A 22,722-nucleotide genomic window follows, 5' to 3' on the forward strand; every position below is an offset into this window, starting at 1 on the left:
CCAGGAATGCATTCAGCTGCCATTATATGAGTCAACAGGCACAACACTGACACGAGGCCCTCAGCAGTCTGCTTGTTCCTGGTATTGCCAGGGACTGGCCATTCACCAGCCAACCCAAGTATCCGCTCCTGGTAATTCAGATCTGCAGACTGATGAGCACGCCCTCTCTCTACCTCCACTGGTTGCCTGTCACCAAAATGCAGCAGCCCAGAGAGTGCCTGAAGAAATCAATTAGATTATTCCCTTCCTGTCTGCCCTGAGGCAGGCTAAACATCCCCGCAGCATAACAATGCCCCATTACTAATGTAAGGAATCTTACAACACCAGGTTATAGTCCAACTGTTTTATTTGAAAATCACAAGCTTTCGGAGGCTTTCTCCTTCGTCAGGTGAGTGTGGAATTCGGATTCCATTCGGATGGAATAGAATCCAAATCGACACTCACCTGACGAAGGAGAAAGCCTCCGAAAGTTTGTGATTTTCAAATAAAACAGTTGGACTATAACCTGGTGTTGTAAGATTCCTTACATTTGTCAACCCCAGTCCATCACCGGCATCTCCACATCATCATTACTAATGCACTGAGATCACTCCACAACCCCTTGTAACAGGTACATACTTTCGCACCCTGTCCAGTCATCCTGCCACAAGTTTTGCCTTGATGACCAATGGTCTCATCTCTCGTTTGGTCAATTGGACTGTTGCCATTTCTTTCTTTGCCCATGATTTGTTTCTCTTTCAACCTCCCCTCTCCACTCTCCTCTCCTAAAGAAACTAGCTCCTACTGGCATTCATTCCTGGAGCTACTGGGCAGCCCCCAATTGTTCAATTCTTCATGTGTAAGCCTAAACACTGAGTGTTCATGGAATGTTCCAGCACAGAAACAAACCACTTTGCTAGGGTTGCCAACTCTGTTTGCTTCACATGACCTCTCCCCTCCAAGTACCCCGCCTGGTCAAACAGTCTTTTATCCCCATCTCCAATATTTTTATAACCAATAAACATGTTCAAAATAAATGAAAATAAAACACATAATTTTTTTAATGCCTCAGTGATTTTTCTCCCAGGTTTGCTCGCAGCAATGTCCTGGAGATTGACCTTTAAACCTGGAGACTCCAGGGCAATCCTGGAGGGTTGGCAACCCTGCACTTGGCCCATCAAGTCTGCGCTGCTGTTTCTCTCCATGGGGCTTCCTAGTCTAATCCTGCTCACTCCGTGTACCCTTTAATATTCCCCTATTTTCGAGCAACTCTCTACTTCCCTTCTGAAAATACTTAGATTCTCTTTCATTACCGGTTTGTGGCTGAGAATTCCACATTCTAACCTCCCCTTTAATTCTTTTTGTGCAATATTAAACTTTTGTGCTCCCGTACTCAGTGAGGAGATCAAAGCCAAGCCAAACCCTGATTTCACCTTACACCCATACAAACATACTTTCCAGTGGTGGACTACGGTTTAGCAATTAGGACTGGGAACCTTGTCTGAATTTTTTTAATCCCCTCCCTAGCCCAGGATGACTGCATCATCTGAGATCAGCTAATGAGACAGAGGATTGAATTTGGGACCTTGCTGGTTTGAATGACTCAGTACCGGCCAATGCAGTTACCCATTGAGACAGGTGTCAGTTATGGCTCAGTTGGTAACACTCTTGCCTCTGAGTCAGAAGGTTGTGGGTTTAAGTCCCACTACAGAGACGTGAGCACATAACCCAGGCTGGCACTCCAGTGCAGCACTGAAGGTGAACGTAAAAGATCCCATGGCACTATTTTGAAGACGAGCTGGGGAGTTCTCCCCAATTTCTGACCAATTTTTATCCCAAAACCAGCATCACTAAAAAAACAGATTATCTGGTTATTATCACATTGCTGTTTGTGGGATCTTGCTGTGCGCAAATTAGCTGTCGCATTTTCCACATTACAACAGTGACTACATTTCAAAAGTATTTAATTGGCTGTAAAGCGCTTTGGGACAGCCTGAGGTCGTGAAAGGCGCTATATAAATGCAAGTCTTTCTTTTTTTTCTTTATGTAATGAAATCCAATTGGATATCTAACTATTTGCATCAATGAGTTCACTTCCTGTTTTACCAGTGGACTTTTGTTCTTTATAAATATTTCAAAACTTTTGGAGCTCCTGATGGCTGAGTGTGGGGCTGAACCATACAGATGAGGAAGGAGCCAGCTTCACCTCCAGATTGGACTATTCCAATGCTCTCCTGGATGGCCTCCCATCTTCCACCTTCTGTAAACTTAACCTCATCCAAACCACTGCTGCCTGTATCCTAACTCACTCCAAGTCCCGATCACCCATCACCCCTGTGCTCGCTGACCTACACTGGCTCCTGGTCTGGCAACACCACGATTTTAAAATTCTTATCCTTGTGTTCCAATCCCTCCATGACCTCACCGCTCCCGATCTCTGTAACCTCCTCAAGCCCTAGAACCCTCTGAGAACTCTGCGCTCCTCCAATTCCAGCCTCTTGTCCATCCCCGAATTCCTTCACCCCACCATTGGCAGCCATGCCTTCAGCTGCCTGGGTCTTAAGCGCTGGAAATCCCTCCCTAAACCTCTCCGCCTCTCCACCTCTCTCTCCTCCTTAAAGACACTCCTTAAAACCTACCTCTTTGACCAAGCTTTTGGTCACCTGTCCTAATACCTCCTTATGTGGCTCGGTGTCAAATTTTGTCTGATAACGCTCCTGTGAAGCGTCTTGGGACGTTTTACTACGTTAAAGGCACAAATTGTTGTTGTTTAATCCTGTTCTCATGTAGGACAATGAGTGGGCAGCAACAATTGGCTTCAGTGCCTTGGGTGGGAAGGAGGAAACTGGGCTGGGTGAGTGTGTCGGAATGTCCGCCGAGGACAGTATCAAGCTACGGTAACATGTTCACACGCACTGTCAAAGCTAACACATGGATAATGCCCATTTGGGCAACGTACCATAAGGTGCCCATTGCCCATGGGACTGTATCGCAAGAAGGATTCAAAGCATGTGGAGAAGAGGGGAGGGGAGACAAAGCATAACATTTGACCTCAGGCCTCTGAGCTGTGGAGGAAGAGAAATAAGCGGGTTTCGCGTATTTGCTCTCTATTTAGTGACTCATGCTGAGAAATGCACGTGTGTGGACTTCGGGCGAGAGCAGAATCGGGCCTGGCTGTGATGCCTCCCAGAGTCAAATAACCCCTCAGCACTCACTGTCCAGCCTCACGCCTAAAGAATGGCTGTGCTGAAATAATAATTTTTTTAAAAAGTAAAAGGACGGAGCCAGATTCCCTCGCTTGTGGCGATAAGATTGCAGACTCCCAGCAGGTTTTCATTAAGAGCAGGGCCACCAGATACAATAAAGAGCCACATGCAGAGATCACGGGTCTGCATTTAAGCGTGATGTCCTGGGATCATACACTTCAATAAAAGTGCCCGGAGGCAATTGAATCAGTCTCTCGGTCTGGTTCAAATAACCCAAAAATTCTGGCTCTTCACTGGAGCATTTGTTACACTTGGAGTCCCTTCCTAAACTCGCTGCAAACTTTTAACATAAGGGTGCCCTTGGGCCAAACCCAGCAGGTACAAGCCCCACAGAGTCTTGTGTTTATTTCTTAAATGGTTTCTTTCCTAAATTGTGGCAATATTTTTAATACTGTAGCTACTGATGACGTTGGTGAGTTCAGATCAGTCTCGTCATTGGGTAAGATGGGAATTGTGGACACAACAACCGAACAAAAGCAAAATACCACGGATGCTGGAAATCTGAAATAAAAATAGAAAATGCTGGAAAACACTCAGCAGGTCAGGCAGCATCTGTGGAGAGAGAAACACAGTTAACGTTTCAGGTCGATGACCATTCATCAGAACAACCTGTTTGGAACCAGGAAATACCCTGGACTGAGTTTACCACACTTTAGCCCCCTACGATTCTGTGAAACACGTTTTTCTACGTTAAAGGCGCTACATAAATGCAAATTGTTGTTGTAGATGCCTTTACATGGCTGCTGGTTTAGTTTGGACTGCGGGGGAGCAGCGACGACCATGTGCGAGCTGCCAACATTTACATTGTTGAAGAGGGTCCCTTATCCTGACAATGTAATCAGAGACCCTAGAAAATATGGGACGGCCATTCTGAGATAATGAAGCTTGTTTTACCAGTGTCAACAAGGAGACCCAGTGTACAAACACCACTCTCCATTGAACCAAACTAAACAAATGATCATCAAAAAGCACCTTACGAGACTGAGAAAAAGAACGTGCATTTATATAGCACCATTCACGACCTCAGGATGTCCCAAAGCGCTTTACAGTCAATGAAGTACTTCTGAAGTGTAATCACTGAAATGTAGGAAACGCAGCAGCCAACTTGCGCACAGCAAGATCCCACAAACAGCAATGTGATAATAACCAGATGATCTGTTTTAGTGATGTTGGTTGAGGGATAACTGTTGGCCAGGACACCGGGGAGACTGGTCATTTAAAATAATTTTACATTAAAAGTTGGGGTCCTAGAGACTCATGAGCTGCTCTCTTGTTACTGGCTGATGTGAAGTCAAAGAGTGTGAGGTTACTTCAGTGTGAGATGATCTCACATCACGCCCCAAGGTTGCATCAATGCACAAACTGCAGCATAACAAGCCCACTCTCTTGCTGGCGCTGGTCACCCTCCTGTATCCCACCCACGTGGTGAGATTCATGCTTGAGATTTGACCGTCAGTGCTGGTGAACCCTTGACCCACAGAAGGAATTCTAGCTGAGCTTGATCCTGTTGCACTTGATGGCTGTACGTACACCCTTCCAAAAGGGGTCACTGGATAGTGATCGGGAGAGGAAACCCTGGCTGAGTTGCCCCTCCCTAATGTAGGGGCACTGAGGTCAAGAGTAACACCCCCACCCCTGTCCTGGCTGAGACCATGTGACTCACCACAGATTGAGGATTGGATGTGGGACCTCCCTGGTCTGTAGGACTCAGCTTCTCAGGAAAGACTCACTGAGCCTTTAGGACAACCTAAAATACCCTTAAATAGCACCAATTGGATATGTCACTTTATTGCATAACTTAACTGCAACAATCAAGGGGTTGAGATCCATTGAATCACATGTTTATGTTTGGGATTGTGTTAAGAGAGAACTTACATTTATAAAGCACCTTTCATAACCTCAGGACATCCCAAAGTGCTTCACAGCCAATGAAATACTTTTGAAGTGTGATCACTGTTGTGATGAAGGAAATGTGGCAGCCAATTTGTGCACAGCAATGTCCCACAAAACAGCAATGAGTTAATGATCAAATAATCTGTTTTATGGTGTTGGTTGAGGGATAAATACTGGCCAGGAGATTGGGAAGAACTCCCTGCTCCTCTTCGAAATAGCGCAGTGGGATCTTTGACATCCGCCAGCGCATAGAGAAACAAAGGAAGTCCTATATATCAGTAAATTAATATACTTCAAATTTACAGTTCTACCTGAAGACAGACAAAAAAATTCTTCAAACCTCAAAGTGGAAAAGTGAAACTCAGTTTATGAGACAGGAGGCCAGTAAACAGGAGATAAGAGTGTTGACCAAGTGCTCAAGGCTCGATTTGGGGGGGGGGGAACCAGGAGAAATCCAGACCACTCAAGTTTGCAGTTGGTCAAAGAGTGAAGTTTAGGATCAAAAAGAGCGCAACGGATTACCAACCTCTCTAAATAAGCAGTGCTGCGATTATTATTTGAGTTCCTCTCGCTCCGACTAACCCAATAACCAATGCAGCAAAAATCCTTTGAGAGGAAAAAATGAGAGCCAAGAAACAAAAATTCAGACTGGAGGGCAGATTTTATTTGGTGTAATAGGCGACATTTCGAGAATCCTGGGGAGCATCTAGACCGCAAACCGGTTTTGAAGTTTAGTTTAAGTTGTTTTCTGGAAGTTGATCTGGAATATGGGGGGGGGGGGGTGAAGATCTCGGAAGTGAAGCGCCGGGAGTCCCCATTCTCTTTTCGGCCACAAGTACAGCGGATTAACGCCGCCTCTTGGAGTTTGAGTCGCACACAATGGCGAGGCGGCGCCTTTCATTCATTGTCCTTGAGGAACTGCAGGTTTTCTCCCCCACTGTTCCCGCTGACAGGCAGCCAATAAATAAATCAACCCGTCCTACCGCTCACCATTATCTATTTACTATTTCTAAAACAAAATGGGCTTTGGCCTTTTGTGCAAGGAGAGAGATCTTACAAATGGGAAACTTTGGGATTTTAAGGCATGGATGTCAGAAGATAACAATACTCTAGTAAGGACTGTCTATAAAAGGTCATCTTCTTCAAAAGGGAATACCTTTGCCTTATTTAACTCCCAAAGGGTGCTCCATCATCGAGGAAAATTGACCATGTGTGAGATATTGTGTTGCTAACACTTCAAAAATAATAGCAATTTAAATTGCAACAACTCGATGGGTCTTTTCCCCTCTCCTTCCTGCAAAGTTCTCCTTCATAATGATCCTTTTTGTGTGTTTTTGAATTGCCCAGATTAAGTTTACAACGCCGCTGTTAATGGGGTTCAACTACTTGTTGCTTCTGCCACGCCAAGTCTCCTCGTTAATGCACTTGGTAATCGTGGAGCTTTGGCGTCGCTCCACCGTTTAAATTTGGCTAATTTATTGAATCTGTCGGTTTATGTTTGCATTCAGAAGCCAACGACCCTGAGCTAGAAACAAGCCGCCTTCATTGCAGCAGCTGTCAATCACAAGGCGAGGGCTGACGTGATCAACCCAAGCTCAAGAGGAGCCATCAAGTTCATTTACACCTATCTCCCCCCCAGCGCCAATAAGAAGGGTTTCAATTAACATATTGATCCAATCAGGCTGCTCAGTCAACCAGAAAGGCCCCTCTCTCTCTCTCTCTCTCTCCCTGGGTTAATTAGTTGTAGTTCTTGGTTAACTTCTTCAATTATGGGCCTCTGAAGGTAGGTAGGTTTGTGTCTGGACTAACCGGGCGAAGGTATGTCTGGTCGGCCAATTAGTCCTGGCCAAGGAGCTAATCTGGCCAGGCCAATCCATTCCCCAGAAAGGCCTCCTCTGTTGCCTTTTGGGAATGGGGTTGTTCAAGATGTGAGCTCCCAGTTTTATAAGCCTGGTTACAATGGCATCTCGACCCAGTATCTCTTTCCTTTCCCACCTCTAAAAGGAGAATACGGCCATTCAGAGGCCCAATTGGGAGAGCCGGCGGCGGTGTCCCACTCTGGTTACTGGTATCCATTCGCTCCCACAGACCCACCAACCCATGGAGCCGTGCATGGCCACCAGAGCAGCGGGCATGCTTCTCAACTCATTGGTACCGGAGGACTACTGCACCGATCTGAGATCAAAACGGAGAAGGAGAGTAAAACCTTCTCCCAGGAGGCGAGGTACAGCTCCCCGACTCCCCCAAACCCTTCCTACAACCACCGTTGGAGCACGACCTTTTGGCAGCCGGCCCTCGCCGCCTCCACCAACTCAACGCCCTCCTCCTCCTCCTCCTCCGCCGCCCCACTTCCCAGCCAGACCTACCCTGCATTCGGGGCCTTCCCTTCACCCCCAGAGATGTACCCCAGCCCCTCTCAACAGAGCGACAGCAGCCAACCTGCCCAGTCCAACACTGGCTCTACCGGGACAACCAGCGAGGAAGGACAATCCAGCGACAGCGAGGAGGTAGCTTTTAATTCAAGGGTTGTGTGTTTTCTTTTTTTTTTAAAAAAAGTAATTTTCTTTAACGAAAGTCAAATTTTGCTTTGAGTCTGAGATTTTATAAAATGAACTTTCTCATATTTCAGGGTGGCGAATATTTTAAACTCCCCAGGTCTTTGGAGCTGCCTTGTTGCATGTAATAAAACCTTTTTACCCCTTCCTCCTCCACCCTTGTCATTCGCGCCCCTAATTTTCTGTCTTTTAAGTTTCTAACTTAGACAAACTTTTTAAAGTTTGGTCTAATTTTTATTGGACGTGTCAGCTCTTCTGAAACTGTTTCAGCGTTTGAGGAATTTGGCCAGAGGATTGTGGAAACTTTATGGGATCTTGGAATTGCTGATTTAATGGGGTGGGGTGGCTGTTAGCTGTGTAGTAAATAAGATCTCACCTTCTGTGGCTCGTAATCTTTTAACGTTTAACAAAAGAGAAACATTTGAGCTACAGTACTGCACAGGAAACTTACTTTTGAAGTGTTCTGGAGATGTTTGAGGTGCCTCTTGAATAACCTGCTTGCATGTTTAAGTTTGGATATGAAAAAAAAATGAAGTATATTGAATATATTTTTGGTTTCATGCCTGCACACCCTCACTTGCAATTAGCTCTCAATTCTTGGAATGTGACTAGATCTCCCAACTTTATTCCATCTTGCTTAAAGGAATATCCCACCAAAGAAAAAATGGAACAGTTTGCTAAAGAACTGAAACACAAAAGGATTACGCTGGGTTTCACACAAGCTGATGTTGGATTGGCTTTGGGGAATCTCTACGGTAAGTGAACAGCAGTCTGACCCTTTCCTTTGAAGGAGTGGTGTATGTTTATTGGATAATTGTTAAAACCACTAATGCTATAATCCAATTAAAATACACTGATACGATTTACAGTAAGCAATGCTTATGACCTCCTCCAGAGTTGGTGTTTAAAGTATGCTGCATGTTCTTGCATTTCCCATCTTTTAATTTGAATTGGTGACTGGCTAGGGTCAGTGATTTTGTCGGGAGGTGGGTTAGTGTAGGCTGCTATCAATTCAGAGCTTTCTTTTGATAAATGTTGGCATTTTAAGATGGAGGCGGTTGGTGATACAATTCTTGCCTCGTTCTGTTTTAAGCTATGTTGGTGGGGAAGAGGGAAAAACATTAGCTCAAATATTAAACTCCTTTTGAACCCGAACATTGTGTGGCATTGTAAATGTCAGGGTTTTTATAAACTTATCTCCTGTCCTCCACCTTCTGTAAACTTCATCTCATCTAAATCTCCACCATTCAAAATTCTGCTGCTGTAATTCTAACTGGAACCAAGTCCTGTTCACCATCACCCCTGTGCTCGCTGACCTACATGGATTCTGGTCTGAATGCTGCTAGTAAAACATCCCAGGATGCTTCACATGTTAAAGGTGCTATATAAATGCAGAGTGTTATTGCCTCCAACTCCCTTTCCTTTTTAAGGCTCTCTACTTAAAGCCCACCTCATTATCTCATTCTTTGGCTGGGTGTCCATTTTTGTCCGATTGCACCTTGGGATGTTTTTATTGTAAAAGGTATATAAATGCAATTTGGTTCTAATTTTGCTTTGTTGGTTACGGTATAACGGTGCCTTACTGGCTTCCACTGTGATCTGGGATGTCCAAACAGCAAAGCTGAGTTATACTGAACCTCACCTAGCTTAATGAAGAGCTCTGTGCAGGTTTCAGACTTGTGCTGCATTCTGCTTCCCAAGTGATGAGTGTTTTGGGGGAGGAAAAGGAAGAAAGTGGAGCGCTGGGGCTTTCATTTAAGAATATTTGGAAATTTATTATAAAATTCCCAGGAACCCCTATTGTTTCACAGTGGACTGGAGTTGCATTAATGCTCAAATGTTGAAATGACTTACTAGAGATGGTTCTGCAGCATTGGTGCTGCTGATTCTGTGCTGGTGAAATGCAATGGCTCATGTCCCCAGAGATAGCAGTGGTGCTGTGGAAATGGGGGCGACTGTCAGCCACCAAATGTATAATTTGGTGCTCACCAGAATCTCAAGTTCCTTTTTCCATCCACCCCCACCCCCACCCCCACCCCAAATGGTTTCTCTCCCATTCCTGAAGGTGTTGACTCCCTAACTGGGGCTGTGATTCCACAGATTTATCTAGAATCATAGAAGTTTACAACATGGAAACAGGCCCTTCGGCCCAACATGTCCATGTCGCCCAGTTTATACCACTAAGCTAGTCCCAATTGCCTGCACTTGGCCCATATCCCTCTATACCCATCTTACCCATGTAACTGTCCAAATGCTTTTTAAAAGACAAAATTGTACCCGCCTCTACTACTGCCTCTGGCAGCTCGTTCCAGACACTCTCCACCCTTTGAGTGAAAAAAATTGCCCCTCTGGACCCTTTTGTATCTCTCCCCTCTCACCTTAAATCTATGTCCCCTTGTTATAGACTCCCCTCTAGTACCTTGCCCAAGTGACCATCATTGGTGGGAGCCCAGCAAGAGTGTGGCGTCTTTTCTGCTGAGGACATCCTGAACCAAGCTGGATCCCGTCCTCACCTTGTCTGATATTGTCTCACGATGTTCAAGTAGGGGGGTCACTGGAGATTGATCGGCACTGAGAACCTTTGAACAAATGCCAGTGAGATGAATGACTGACTAATCTCTTTTTGGTGGTGTTGGTTGAAGGAAGAATATTGGCCAGGACCTTGGTTTAATGTTTCAGCTGACAATTCACTACTCCCTCAGTACTCGTAGCCTATATTGTGCTTAAGTGGGCTTGCATGCACAATTCTGATTCTACAACAACTACTTGCATTTGTATAACTCCTTTTTTAATGTAGTCAAGCATTCCAAGGTGCTTCAAAGGAGCATAATCAAACTAAATTTGACACTGAGCCACATGAATTGTTAGGACAGATGACCAAAAGCTTGGTCAGAGGTAGGTTTTTAAGGAGTGTCTTTAAAGGAGGAGAGAGGTAGGGAGGGAATTCCAGAGCTTAGGGCCTAGGCAGCTGAAGGCATAGCAGCCAATGGTGAAGTGATGAAAATTGGGAATGTGCAAGAGGCCAAAATTGGAGGAGTGCAGAGACTTGAGGGTTTTAGGACTTGAGGTTAGAGATAAGGAGGGGCGAGGCCATAAAGGGATTTGAAAACAAGGATGAGAATTTTAAATTTGAGGCGTGGCCGGACCAGGAGCTGATGGGTGATGGCAAGAGTACCGCCAAGTTGACACTATTTGGATCCAATTTTTTTGAAGGACTGCTGTATATGTATTAATTTGGGATTGATGGTGTTCCAAACTCAGGTTGCAGTTGGATGTGGGAGTCAGCAATATGATGGGTTCAATAACCCTGATTAGACATTACTCCAGCCACCCAGGCCACGGTATCTGGATCAAATGGAAAAGCTTAATTTTCTTGCAAACATTTGATTGTACTTCAACCACCAAAGCAAACAAGCTTGAATTTGTGTGTGTATGTATGCCTTCCATCTACTCAGTGTATTCCAATGCCTTTCTGGCTGGCCTTTCATCTTCCACCCTCTAAACTTGAGCTCATCCAAAACGCTGTTACCTGCATCCTAATTTGTACCAAGTCCTGTTCTCCCATCACCACTGTGCTTGCAGACTTAATTGGCTCCTGGTCCAGCAATGTCTCCAATTTAAAATTCTCATCCTTGTGTTCACCTCCCTATTTCTATAATCTCCTACAACCCTCTGAGAACTCTGCAATTCTGGGCTCTTGTACATCCCTGATTTCCTTCACCCCACTATTGGCAGCCATTCCTTCAGCTGCCTAGGCCCTAAGCTGTGCAATTCCTCCCTCCCTCCCTTCAAGACACTCCTTAAACCTACCTCTTTGACCAAGCTTTTGGTCACCTGTCCTAATATCTCCTTGTGGTTTGGTGTCAAATTTCATCTAACACTCCTGTTAGATGAAATTTGGGATGTTTTACTACATTAAAGAAGCTATATAAATGCAAGTTTTCTTAGTAAGCATCAATTTAAGATTGTATTTGCCCTATTTCTGAGATTACGGTAGCTCTAACTTAAATGTACATGATTATAATAGAATTGATCCATTGCCTGCTCCATCCAGGCTGCTCTTTTGCTCTGTAATTGTTCCTTGAGCCCATTTATGCTGTCTGCTTCAGTGGCCTTCTCTGCTAAATGAATTCATAAGTCTTCTGACATTTTAAGTTGCGGTGACTTTCCTTCTCAATCCTAATTCTTGTGCTCCCTGGATTCTCGAACAGTTGTAGCAAACAGCTCTTCATCAACTTTGTTTTCCCTTTTTTAGAATTTTCATTTTCTCTTTCATCACCTCAAAGTCTGTCTTCTGAAGGTGGTAATCTCCACTTTCCTAAATCTAGGCTCCTTGGTCTAAGTGTCAGGCTTGGCTCAGTGGTAGCATTCTTGCCTCCGAGTCAGAAGGTTGTGGATTCAAGTCTCCCTGCAGAGACCTGAGCGCACGATCCAGGCTAACACTTCAGTGCGGCAATGGGTGGTGCCATCTTTCGGACGAGACGTTAAACCGAGACCCTGTCTGCCCCCTCGGGTGAATGTAAAAGATCCTGTGGCACTATTTCGAAGAGCAGGGGGAGTTTTCCACTGTGTCCTAGCCAATAATTATCCCTCAACCAACACTTTTTTTAAAAAGAGATAACCTGGTCATTTTATTTCATTGCTGTTTGTGGGAGCTTGCTGTGAAAATTGACTGCCGCATTTCCCACGTTACAACATTGACTGCATTTCAAATTTACTTTGGCGCGTCAGGACGTCCTGAGGTTGTGACAGATGCTACGTAAATGCAAGTCGTTTTCTTTAATTTAAGTTCCTGATAGTGCAGTTGCCTCTATCCCCTTGAGGGCAATAAATAAATATAGCTTCATATAATTAATGCTGCACGTAGTACTGAGGTGAACATAATGCCTTAAGTAGCAGAGGAGAAGTGAAGGAGGAAAGAGCTGCTTAGGATGCATTTACAATCCATCATTTGCATTGGGCAAAGCAGTTTGTTTCGTGCCCATGTTAGTGTGTATCCTTAATCAGATGTGGCTCACTCATTGGCTGCATGTGATGGCTCTGGCCCACTGCTAAAGGTTGGCATCCCTGCCCTATGTCTTCCCCAGCAGCATTTAATATAGTCTTTCTTTCTGTGCTCCCATGCTAACTCTATACAAAAAGGATTATATCTGCCACCCATTAGCCTAGTTACCTTAAAGATCTGAACGTGGCTGCATTGTCCCTTATTTGTGCTTCCTAGTGTCCTCAGTAAATAGTTTTGCTTACAGCACTTTTTTCCAAACTAAAAAGGTGAAGGTTCCCAGCCTAATACCTATTCTGCTCATAATCCTGTTCTGAAAAGCTCCTGATCGCCCTATTTTTGTTTTTTTTTTTAAAAAAAAGAATGTTCCTTTTCTCTCCTCCCTTTTTTCCCCAGCCCTGTGTGAATTCTCATCTCTGCCATTATTCACCAGTGAGGAACCTTATCAAAAGCTTTCTGAAAATCCAAGTACAGTCAAACCCTAACGTACCTAGGCAAACTGGTTATTTGTTAACGGTTAGTTGTACATAGTGTTTGCAAAATGCAGGAATACAGCAGAATGGTTAGTGTTACACATTTTAAATGAACAATGTACCTTTTTGACTAGGATTGTAACACAATATATAGTAATAGCTTCTCATAAGAAGTAAAAATCAAGTTTGTGTGAAACGGGGTTGAAAGGCAGAGATAATTAGACCAGGGCACACTGATGTAATTCAGTCCCTAATTTAAAGTCATAGGTTCTGTTTTTATACTTTCATTATAAATTATTCTGTCCACATTTTACAATGGAAGCTGCCTATGTAAACTTTGTCACACTATTTATACCCTCCTGCCAGGGGGAGATGCTGCAGCGCCATCACTGGCAGGAGGATGTAATTACAGCATCACCAGTTTACATCGACTGTTTCCATTATGAATTCCTTTGTTTACATCTATAATGGAAATAGTTGACTGGAGTGTGCAGACCCAAGATTTTAATGTAGATTTTAAAAAGCTAAAACAACTAACATTTTTAAAATTGTGACACAGCAGTAGTATGGTTAATTGCATTTTTTTTCTCCATTTCGACCAGTGCTTTTCCCATCAGCTGTCGCTCCAGCCCAGTGATGTTTAAATGGACACTTCCCCCTCCTGATTCCAAGTTGGAGATGGCTGAGCAGGATAGTTACAGGGAGGGGAGCAGTTATGAAGCGGCAGGTATAGGCAGCAGTACAAGAGGCGCCACTTGTGGGAACATTTGCACATAAAATATTAGCATGTAACAGTACCATGTGCTCTGCTGTACATGGGGATCCACAGCAACAGGGTATTAGTGGGATTGACTCTGTGCTGGTATTGCATTTTGCCTCTGCACCAGCGTTGTGTTTTTGGCGAGGGAGGGGTGCGGTTCCAGGTTAGTTAAAACAACTTCCCTTCCCATGTATTTGAATGAGAGCCATGTTGACAAAGCTTCTCAATCCCACCCTGGGGTGATCCTCTTAATCTGTACATTGGGAAAAATTGAACAGCTGTTGGAATGAATATTTTCTGGTTATGACTGACTAACTTGTCTTTTTTCTGTCCCGCCAATTCCTTCCCCTCCCCCTGAAGGTGTTGATTCCTTCCTCGAGTGTGGCTTCATGCCATGTGCAAGTGGCTGTGATGGGGAGTATTGATAGGTTATTGACCTGTAGGGGCCATTATAGAGTACACTCATCTGACATCCCATGCACGTGGACTTGAGCAAGGGTGAAGGGAAAGCAATTGGGAGAGGAAACTGTTGTTTTCTGCTCCTTTCCCTCCCTGCCCCCAAATTCCCAACTAGTGGGTACTGAGGCCAATTACAGCAGTCCTGCCTCTAGCTGACTGAGATGAGCTAACTCAGTGCACACCGGGATTTGAGCTAAGATTCCTGGTTTATAAAACAGTAGTTCAGATACACTCAACCATCTTAGCCAACAGAGGAGCTGATTTCTGAGCTTTCTTGCAAGTCTTGTTGCTGCATTGAGTTTAGTTTGTTCTGTATTTGGAGTCCATTCAAAACACTGTTGTAAAGTGACGGACTACATGTGGGGGTCTAGTGTGGAGCAGGTTCAGTACAATGCATCTCTGTCTGAAACTACAGGTTGGCACATGCTTTTACTATAGCATTGTGAACCTGGACTGATCAGTGAAAGGGTCACTTGGTGCTGTTGTCTTCATCGAGTCCAGCAGAGGAACGTCCAAGATAATTGTGGCTTGAGCGACTTTTTTTTTGTTTTGTACAAATCATTTGTTCACTACCATCTCATCCTTGATGCACCCACTGATGAAATTCTTGCTCATTTTAGGGAAGATGTTCAGTCAGACCACGATCTGCAGGTTTGAAGCTTTGCAGCTGAGCTTCAAAAACATGTGCAAATTGAAACCTATACTTCAGCGCTGGCTGAATGATGCGGAGAACAGTGGCGGCCTGCCCGAGGTAGGAGCATCTAATCTCGTAAAGACTAGGCTCTGGTTGGTGGTGTAAAATCCTTAATGCCACTGGAGGGACAATTGTACTCCTTCCATTGCTGTTCCACCTGATGCTGAACCTGGGGTCTTCCTGGACTGGGTGGATTGTTTTGTGAGAGCTTTGACCAAATTGGCAGACTATCTTACTGTGGGGGGGGCAGGGTGAAGGGATGAGGGAGAGGGGAATTGAGTGCACTCCTGTCTCATGTCGTCTTCCCAAGTATGAACTTTTCAATGATGGAAGTAGGTAGGTGCACACTTACTCCTCACCCTCCAGTGCCCCACCTGCTTCCCTGGCCAATAACCAGGGTTAAGATAGTCTTTCTGGTCTCTGTGGCTCAGTAATCACACCAAGTGTTGTCTTTAATCCTCACTCTAATGCAGAGGTGGTTTGAGAATCTCTTCCGTTAATGTGTTTGAAATGTTAAAACTACCACGGTCACAGTAACTAAACTCAGAGCTGTGGTTTATGCTTGGAGCCTAAGCCTTCGATATACAAATTTGTGACATCCTGGAATCTGCCAAGCTAAATGATGGCTACAACCAAAACTCTCCCTGTGAAATAGTCTAATAATTCTAATGTATCTAAGTTTACTTACCCTGTGACCTTCCCATTATTCATTACTGGAACTAGAGAGCATTTGATCTTATTTGTCCAATTTGTTCGCTACTTCTGATCATTGTGCCAGTTGCCTGACTGGTGCCTCACTCCCAAGTGGCTGCTCTACCTGTCAGTCTTGGTGAGTGACAGACCGATTGTGGGGCTGCCTGGACCTCGTGTGGTAACACCAGGATGTCTTCCAATGTAAGTGTACTAGACAATGAATTGAGCCTTGCCACAGGCCATATGGAAAGTTCTGGAAGATATGAACAAACGTTTGCCTTTTTTGTCCTTTTTTTTTATTCAAAAGTTCTTATTGTAATGGTTGCTTTTCAATCCCTTTTCCCAAGATTTGTAATGTGGAGCAAGTTCTGGATCAGTCCAGGAAACGCAAGAGGAGAACCAGCATTGAGAATGGCGTGAAGCGAAACTTGGAGACCTACTTCATGAAATGTCCCAAGCCCACGAGCGAAGGAATCTCCCAGATTGCTGAAGATCTCCGATTGGACAAAGAGGTGAGTGGTCCTGTGCCTTTTTAATGGTGAGCCTTGTTGGATTACCAATGTAAAATGTGTAAATTGAGTGTATGTCACAGTATTTGCCAGGAAAGGAGTAATTAGAGGGAAGAGTTATGCCTGGCTCCCAGACTGCCAGATACTTGCTTCATAAGTGCAGAAACTAGTTTTGGTACTGTATAAACAAACTACTGACTTGTACTCTGCAAAATGTTACACATAATTAGATATATGTAACAAAATTTCATTGTTCAATCAAATGATAAGGTGCATTGTATGTAATGCAGAATGTATCCTGCTAAAATGAAGATGTCCTTTTAAGGCCACAGTCTAATCAATAATTATAATAGTTTATTTGAAGGTTAATTGCCTTTTTAGGTTGCAGATCAGAACCCTGGCCTTGTTTGTAGGAAGATTAAGAAATGCAAATATTATGGCTCTGGTACCTTTTTCTTTCCTGGAGAGTTTGTACATTAGAAATGACTACTTTTTCATAACCTGAGAAGCTTGAGTGCCTGGGTGGACCATTATGGCTCATTCTGCCTGTTCCTCTGGTAGCTGCACCCCATTTATCCACTCTCTAGTTCCATTTTTAAGCTCTTCCTGTGCCTTCAATATTTTTGAAGTATTTAACCCTCTCAAACACAAATTAATTCACTTTGCTTCAATAGCCACTTGTAGTTCTGCATTTCAATTTCTAACGAAACTTTTTTACATTAAAACCTCCCAACTTTTATACCTCATTACTAATCCTGAGTGTGTGCCTTTTCCACTAGTTCATTGAACAGTGGAAATCTCTCACTACCCCCTCAAATTCTTTCATAACTTAGCTTTCCCTTTGTCTTTTTCTGCTTCAGTGGCTTACAGCATTTTTTTCCCCTAAGTTTCATTACAATTATTTCTTGTATCTATGAATTCTGTTGCACTTTTTCCATTCTTCAAATATCCTTTCTGTAATGGGATGTCCAAAATGACACACATACTCCATCTATGATCAAATCCATGGTCTTGTACTGGTTTTTTTACATTCTCGTGTGTCCTTTTGATCTTTCAGTGGATTTTAGCTAAAATCTGCACCCCTAGATCTGATCCTGCAAGGATTGATTTGTTTCCTCCCAGGTGTTGCACACTTTGGTCTTTTGAACTGCTGACGTCGTACAGCACCAATGGTCCAGAATTTGCTGGGAACATAACGGAGAGTTTAACACGCAGGCTCTTTAGTGTGTTTTTAAAAAAAAACAGCAATTTATGGCGAGGAATAGATATGCCGTGAGTTGTGAATCGCCACAAATTACTGGACGATTTGCGTCGCTCCGCCGTTGGCCTTGTTAAAAAAAAAGGAACTTGCCATCAACCTCCCCGTGAGTGTCAAGGAATTGCTGCATTTGAGCTTTTTAAAACAAATTAAACTCACGCAGAAAGTTGGGGCTGGCACTTAATGACCTAAGGACCCTTTTAATATTTATGTTCCTGCGAGGCTCAGAAAGGGAGCAATTGAAACCAAAGATATTAAGGGATATGGGCCAAAGGCAGGTATATGGAGTTAGATCACAGATCAGCCATGATCTTATCAAATGGCAGAGCAGGCACGAGGGGCTGAATGGCCTACTCCTGTTCCTATGGATGACCTGCTCCAGCAAATTCTGGGCCACTATGGAGGTGATTGAGGTGCCTTTACCAATGGTCATTTCCACCAGAGTAGAAAGTACAATAGGGAGAGGAGGGGAAAGAGAATGTTAAATGGTCCACGTACAATTTTAGTGGGATTGTCTGGGTTATGTTGCAAGTCAACTATGGTTGGCACCTGACTAAAACTGAACTTGTATATCTTTTCTGTAGGTGATCAGAGTTTGGTTTTGCAATAGAAGACAGAAGGGGAAGAGGATGACTCTACCTTGTATGGAAGAGAATGATGTACAAATCCATGAGGGGAGCCCACTTCACGTGACTCCCAGTGCCCTAATGCTACCTGACCCCATAGTAACCCAGGGATACAGTGCAGCTATAGTGCCACCTGCTCCTATGTATATGTCTCCCTTCCCTCAAGCTTTGCACCCTGCTGTCTCCATGGGCAATCACAACAGTTAGATGACCAGCTGTGGGCTTTTAACCTGAGCGCAAGGACTCCTGATTCTAGTGATACAAGTTGGTAGAACATTTGCTGAGTGGTGTCTCTTTTTAAACTATCTCGGGTCTAGGAACGGGATGAGGGATTCATCTGATACTAAATCTCAACATTGCCTCCTTTCCTTTCTCTTTGCCATTCTTTCCTCCTCCCTTTCCCTAACTATAGGATTATAAATGGGATTGGACACTCGGCACATTTTTTAAAAAAAACAAACAAAATATTTAATGGTTATTTTCTAACTTATTGAAATAGTTTGTAGCTTTTAATGTACTGAATGTTTTGCAATATAAAGTGTTTTTCCCTCTATTTTCTTACACTAGTTCCAGTTATCTTTTCATAAAGATGTATCTTAATATTTTAATACTGTAATTATAACATCGCTTGAAACTACCAACTGGGATTGAACCACTTGATGAATGTTCCTTTTGTGTGTTGTCCATTCCAGAACAGGAGGCACAGTCCAAAATAAATGGATGTCGTAGGTCCATAAATCAGTGTGAATTTGTCTGAACTTGGGTAGGAAGAAACTAGCTTCGATCGCTCAAGGATTGCTGAATAACTTTAATCTGTGGCAATGCAGTGCCCATTTTAAGACCTTTAACGGTCCGTGCTGTAACGAGTATGTAATGTTTTTGACCAATTCCACTTTTTACTTGGGTCCGTAGAGCTCCCCTTTTGTCCCATGCTGCTTTGCAGAGGAGAAACTGATGCCCAGTAAATGTTGAGGGAGATCGCCAGAGAGAAGTTTCGAGTTGGCCTTTTTAAAGGGTTGCAAGAGAGGCAACAAGGCAGTGGGGTCGATTGGGAGTTCTCCAGATGGGGCTGGAACCACTGAAGGCTCAATCTTTGGGGGGGGGGGGGGGGAGGGGAAATAGCGCAGATGGGTGGAGGTAGCTAGAGTCAGGACCAAAGTACATGGCTGGGACGTGAGGTTGGAGGAGATAGAGGTAAATGAAACAAGACCATGTAGGATCATTGTCTCGAATTCCATCTATTGAGATGGGCAGCCAGTGAAGGTCAATGAGACAAGGATGTGGGCATAGGGGTTCTGAACCAGATAGTTTATTTGGTCCCAGCTCCGAGCCAGTGAGAAGGGCTAAAGAACAAGTCTGGAAATGGGAGTGTTTCTATGGTAGCGGAATGTGAAGGGAAAAGGTTGGTGATAGAGGTGCAAGTGGAGCAATCTTGATGGCAGGATATGGTGTTTGCCCAACGGGGCACTAGTCTGCACCATTTGATTTCAGCCTGAGTGAGTAGCCTTAGGGATGAGGTTATAGTCATTGGGATTTGAAAAGAATAGATTTAGTTTCGGCCGTTCTTTTTGGAGCAAGCTCCTGCTTGCCTGTGACTTGATGGACAAGCAATCTTGACTGCACAGTAGCAGCTGTGGAGTTGATGTTTTGTGGGGTTTAAAGAGTGGTGGCAGCTGAGTCACAATCAGTATAGGATCATAGAATGATGCAGCACAGAAAGGAGGCCATTTGGCCCTTTGTGCTTGTGCCGGAAGTGGAAGAATCTGGCCCTAGTGTGAAGATAATGTTGCCAAGGGGCAGCATGTAAGTGACAATGACCTTTTTCTTTCCTTTCTCTTTCCCCCCCCCCCCCCCCCCCGAACAAGAATAATGGAACCTTCTGGTTACTTCTGAGGTGATCTTTGGGGTGAGGAGGAGGAGGAGGAGGAGGAGGTGGTGGTGGTGGAGAAAGCCATGTTGAGGTGGAGTTGAATGAAGCCAGGATGGTCCATGGAAAAGAATGGCTTAATTAATCAGGTCAAATACTGTGGAGAAGTGAGGGGGGCCAGGAGGATGTGTCCCATGATAAGGGTAGACTCTGCTGTGGGTGGGGTTGAAACCAGAATGTAGGGATTTGAACAGGGGGTGTTGGGAGAGGTGAGCTGGGCGGTGAGGAAATGGGAGGGCAATGGACGACAATGAAACTCTACCCAAGTAAAGAGTCTCCCTCTGAGGGGGCAGGGCTTGCTGCTTGAAAGGTATTGAGAATAGAAGGGTTGAAAGTGGGATTTTGAGGAGGATGAAGAGGGAGCAATGCCTGTTGAAAAGAAGCTGTTAATATCAGCAAGTACTAAAAAAATGGGTAGTTAAGTAGTCAGGAGTTGGGTTTTGTGGGAGGGTGTAGTCAATACTGTTTCTTCAGCATTTGTTTTGAGAACGCATGTTTGTTTTTATATATGGGGTAATGAAGTTGGACTAGTGGCCAATAATTGAGCTGTAACACAAGTACTGTTTGTTATAGTTGGTTGGCATTATACTGGCCACATACACTGGTGATGTGGAAGTGGATGTGCCCAACTTGGGGCAGTGTTGACTGTTTATACAATGAGCAGATATACGATTGGAAGACCATCTCCAGATGGTCCTGCAGTGTTGTGGGTCTTCAGGCTAACGTGATACAGTTGAACTTGTTTGCCTTGAAAATAAAGCGCACTCCACTGGGCAATGGGGAAGAGTTGTATATGTGTGTGTCCTGATGTGTAAACTGGATGCAACTAATGGTGATGGTGGAGGATGTGTTGGTTTCTTAGACCCAGTTGGGTAACAATATGGACATTAACCCAATGTAAATCAGTTAAACACCAGAAATGCTGGTGGGGAGGCCACATTTGATGTGCAATTTTGCCAATCTGGCCACAGACCAACCTGGTCCCCAGTGGTCAGCAATGTGAATACAGTGGGCTGAAGGGGTCAGCCTGCCTGTCATCAACTTCAATGATAGCCCTGACCCATCTTAGAAGGTGCACAAATGTGCGGGAGAAGTCTGTTTAATTGGAGCCAGAATAACCAGTGCTGATTTTCAAAACCTATTGCAGGCATTCCCTGACTTGGCGCATTAACTACTTTTGAGCTTAGCAGTGCAGTGCACGGTCGCCTCTTAATAGTGACACCGTCCTGCAGTATAAACAATCAAATCTTTCCCTTGAAAGGACCAACTGCCAATCCAATAAAGGATGTCATTTTTTTCCTTTCCCTCCCCTCTCCCCCCCCCCCCCCCCCCCCCCAATAATGCCTTTGACCAAAATTGCCAATGGCAGCAAATATAAATGGTGAACACAGGTGCAGCTTTGGTTAGATCCACCATTTTGGGGTCTGATCACAGGTTTCTACATCACTGGCATATACAGAATCCCCCCCCCCCCCGCCCTCAGAATTGGGAGGGATGTCTATGAACAGACTGCAAGATTTTGTACTAACAGCACATGCACAAGATTGATGCCATTTTGTTGCCGAATGCCACTGGCAGGCAGGATATATTGGTGAGCGGAGTGGAGCCAGTGCTGAGAAGTGACTGAACAAGCCTCTGAGCCATTGCTATGGACTTGACCCCCCACCTTTAGGTCAGTGTCTCCTACTTTATAACCTGGGTTTTTTTGCAGCCCTGTAGTTCAATGAATAAATTAAATTCATTTGTGGCTTGAATAAAGTGACTTTCCAAATGTGAATTCCAACAACTAAATCACTTACTTTGATAAATCAGTAAAAACTATATAGTAACTTGGTCAGAATCTCACTTGTTGAAGTCCTGTTGGTTTAGCATCTGCCCCATGTGTCATCCCCAGCCTGCTGATCTCAGCCATGGTGGCAGTGGGGACACTAACATCAGTCTCTGACCCTTGGGTTAGGGAGGGGAAAGGTGCATGAGTGAGGACCATATTGGTGCTTCTAGCAGTCAAATAGCCTGACACTTGGTCACAGCTTTAACACCTGATGGCCACCACAAAAGAAGGCTACTGACCACCTATGAAATTCAGTAGGTTCATAGGAACAGGAGTAGGCCATTCAGCCCCTCAAGCTTGTTCTGCCAGTCTTGGATCATGTACCTCAAGTCCAATTACCTATTTTTTCCATATCCATTAATACCCTTGCCACCTAATCTCTTAAATTTCAATTGATCCAGCATCCTCAACCTTTTGGGGAGGGAGTTCCAGATTTCCACAATTGTTAGTGTGAAAAAGTGCTTCCTGATTTTCATTCCTGAACGGCCTGGCTCTAATTTTAAGATTGTCTCTCCTTATTCTGGATTCCTCCACTAGAGGAAATAATTTATCTACCCAATGAAATCCTTTTTAACATTTTAAACACCTCAATTAGATCAATCTTCTAAACTCCAGGAAGTATAAACCAAGTTTATACGACCTGTCCTCATAATTTAATCCTTTTAAGCCCTGATATCATTCTGGTGAATCTGTGTTGTACCCCCACCAAGACCCAATATATCTTTTGCAGTACGGTGTCCAAAATTGAACGCAACACTCCAAATGAGGTCTGACCAAGGCCTTGTATAACTAGAGTA

The 22,722-nt window shown here is 44.2% G+C and overlaps 1 protein-coding gene across 1 annotated transcript; it reads left to right on the forward strand.

Moving 5' to 3' along the window:
- The first annotated feature begins 6,958 nt into the window (after positions 1-6,958).
- On the forward strand, positions 6,959-18,895 carry LOC137300385 (POU domain, class 5, transcription factor 3-like). Its single transcript, XM_067969474.1, has 5 exons — positions 6,959-7,645; positions 8,337-8,448; positions 15,008-15,138; positions 16,122-16,286; positions 18,126-18,895. Exons 1-5 carry the CDS (start codon positions 6,959-6,961, stop codon positions 18,372-18,374), a joined length of 1,344 nt encoding a protein of 447 aa, XP_067825575.1. The 3' UTR covers positions 18,375-18,895.
- The last annotated feature ends 3,827 nt before the right edge of the window (positions 18,896-22,722 follow it).

Source organism: Heptranchias perlo, chromosome 31 (assembly GCF_035084215.1).
Source record: "Heptranchias perlo isolate sHepPer1 chromosome 31, sHepPer1.hap1, whole genome shotgun sequence".
Classification (NCBI taxonomy): domain Eukaryota; kingdom Metazoa; phylum Chordata; class Chondrichthyes; order Hexanchiformes; family Hexanchidae; genus Heptranchias; species Heptranchias perlo.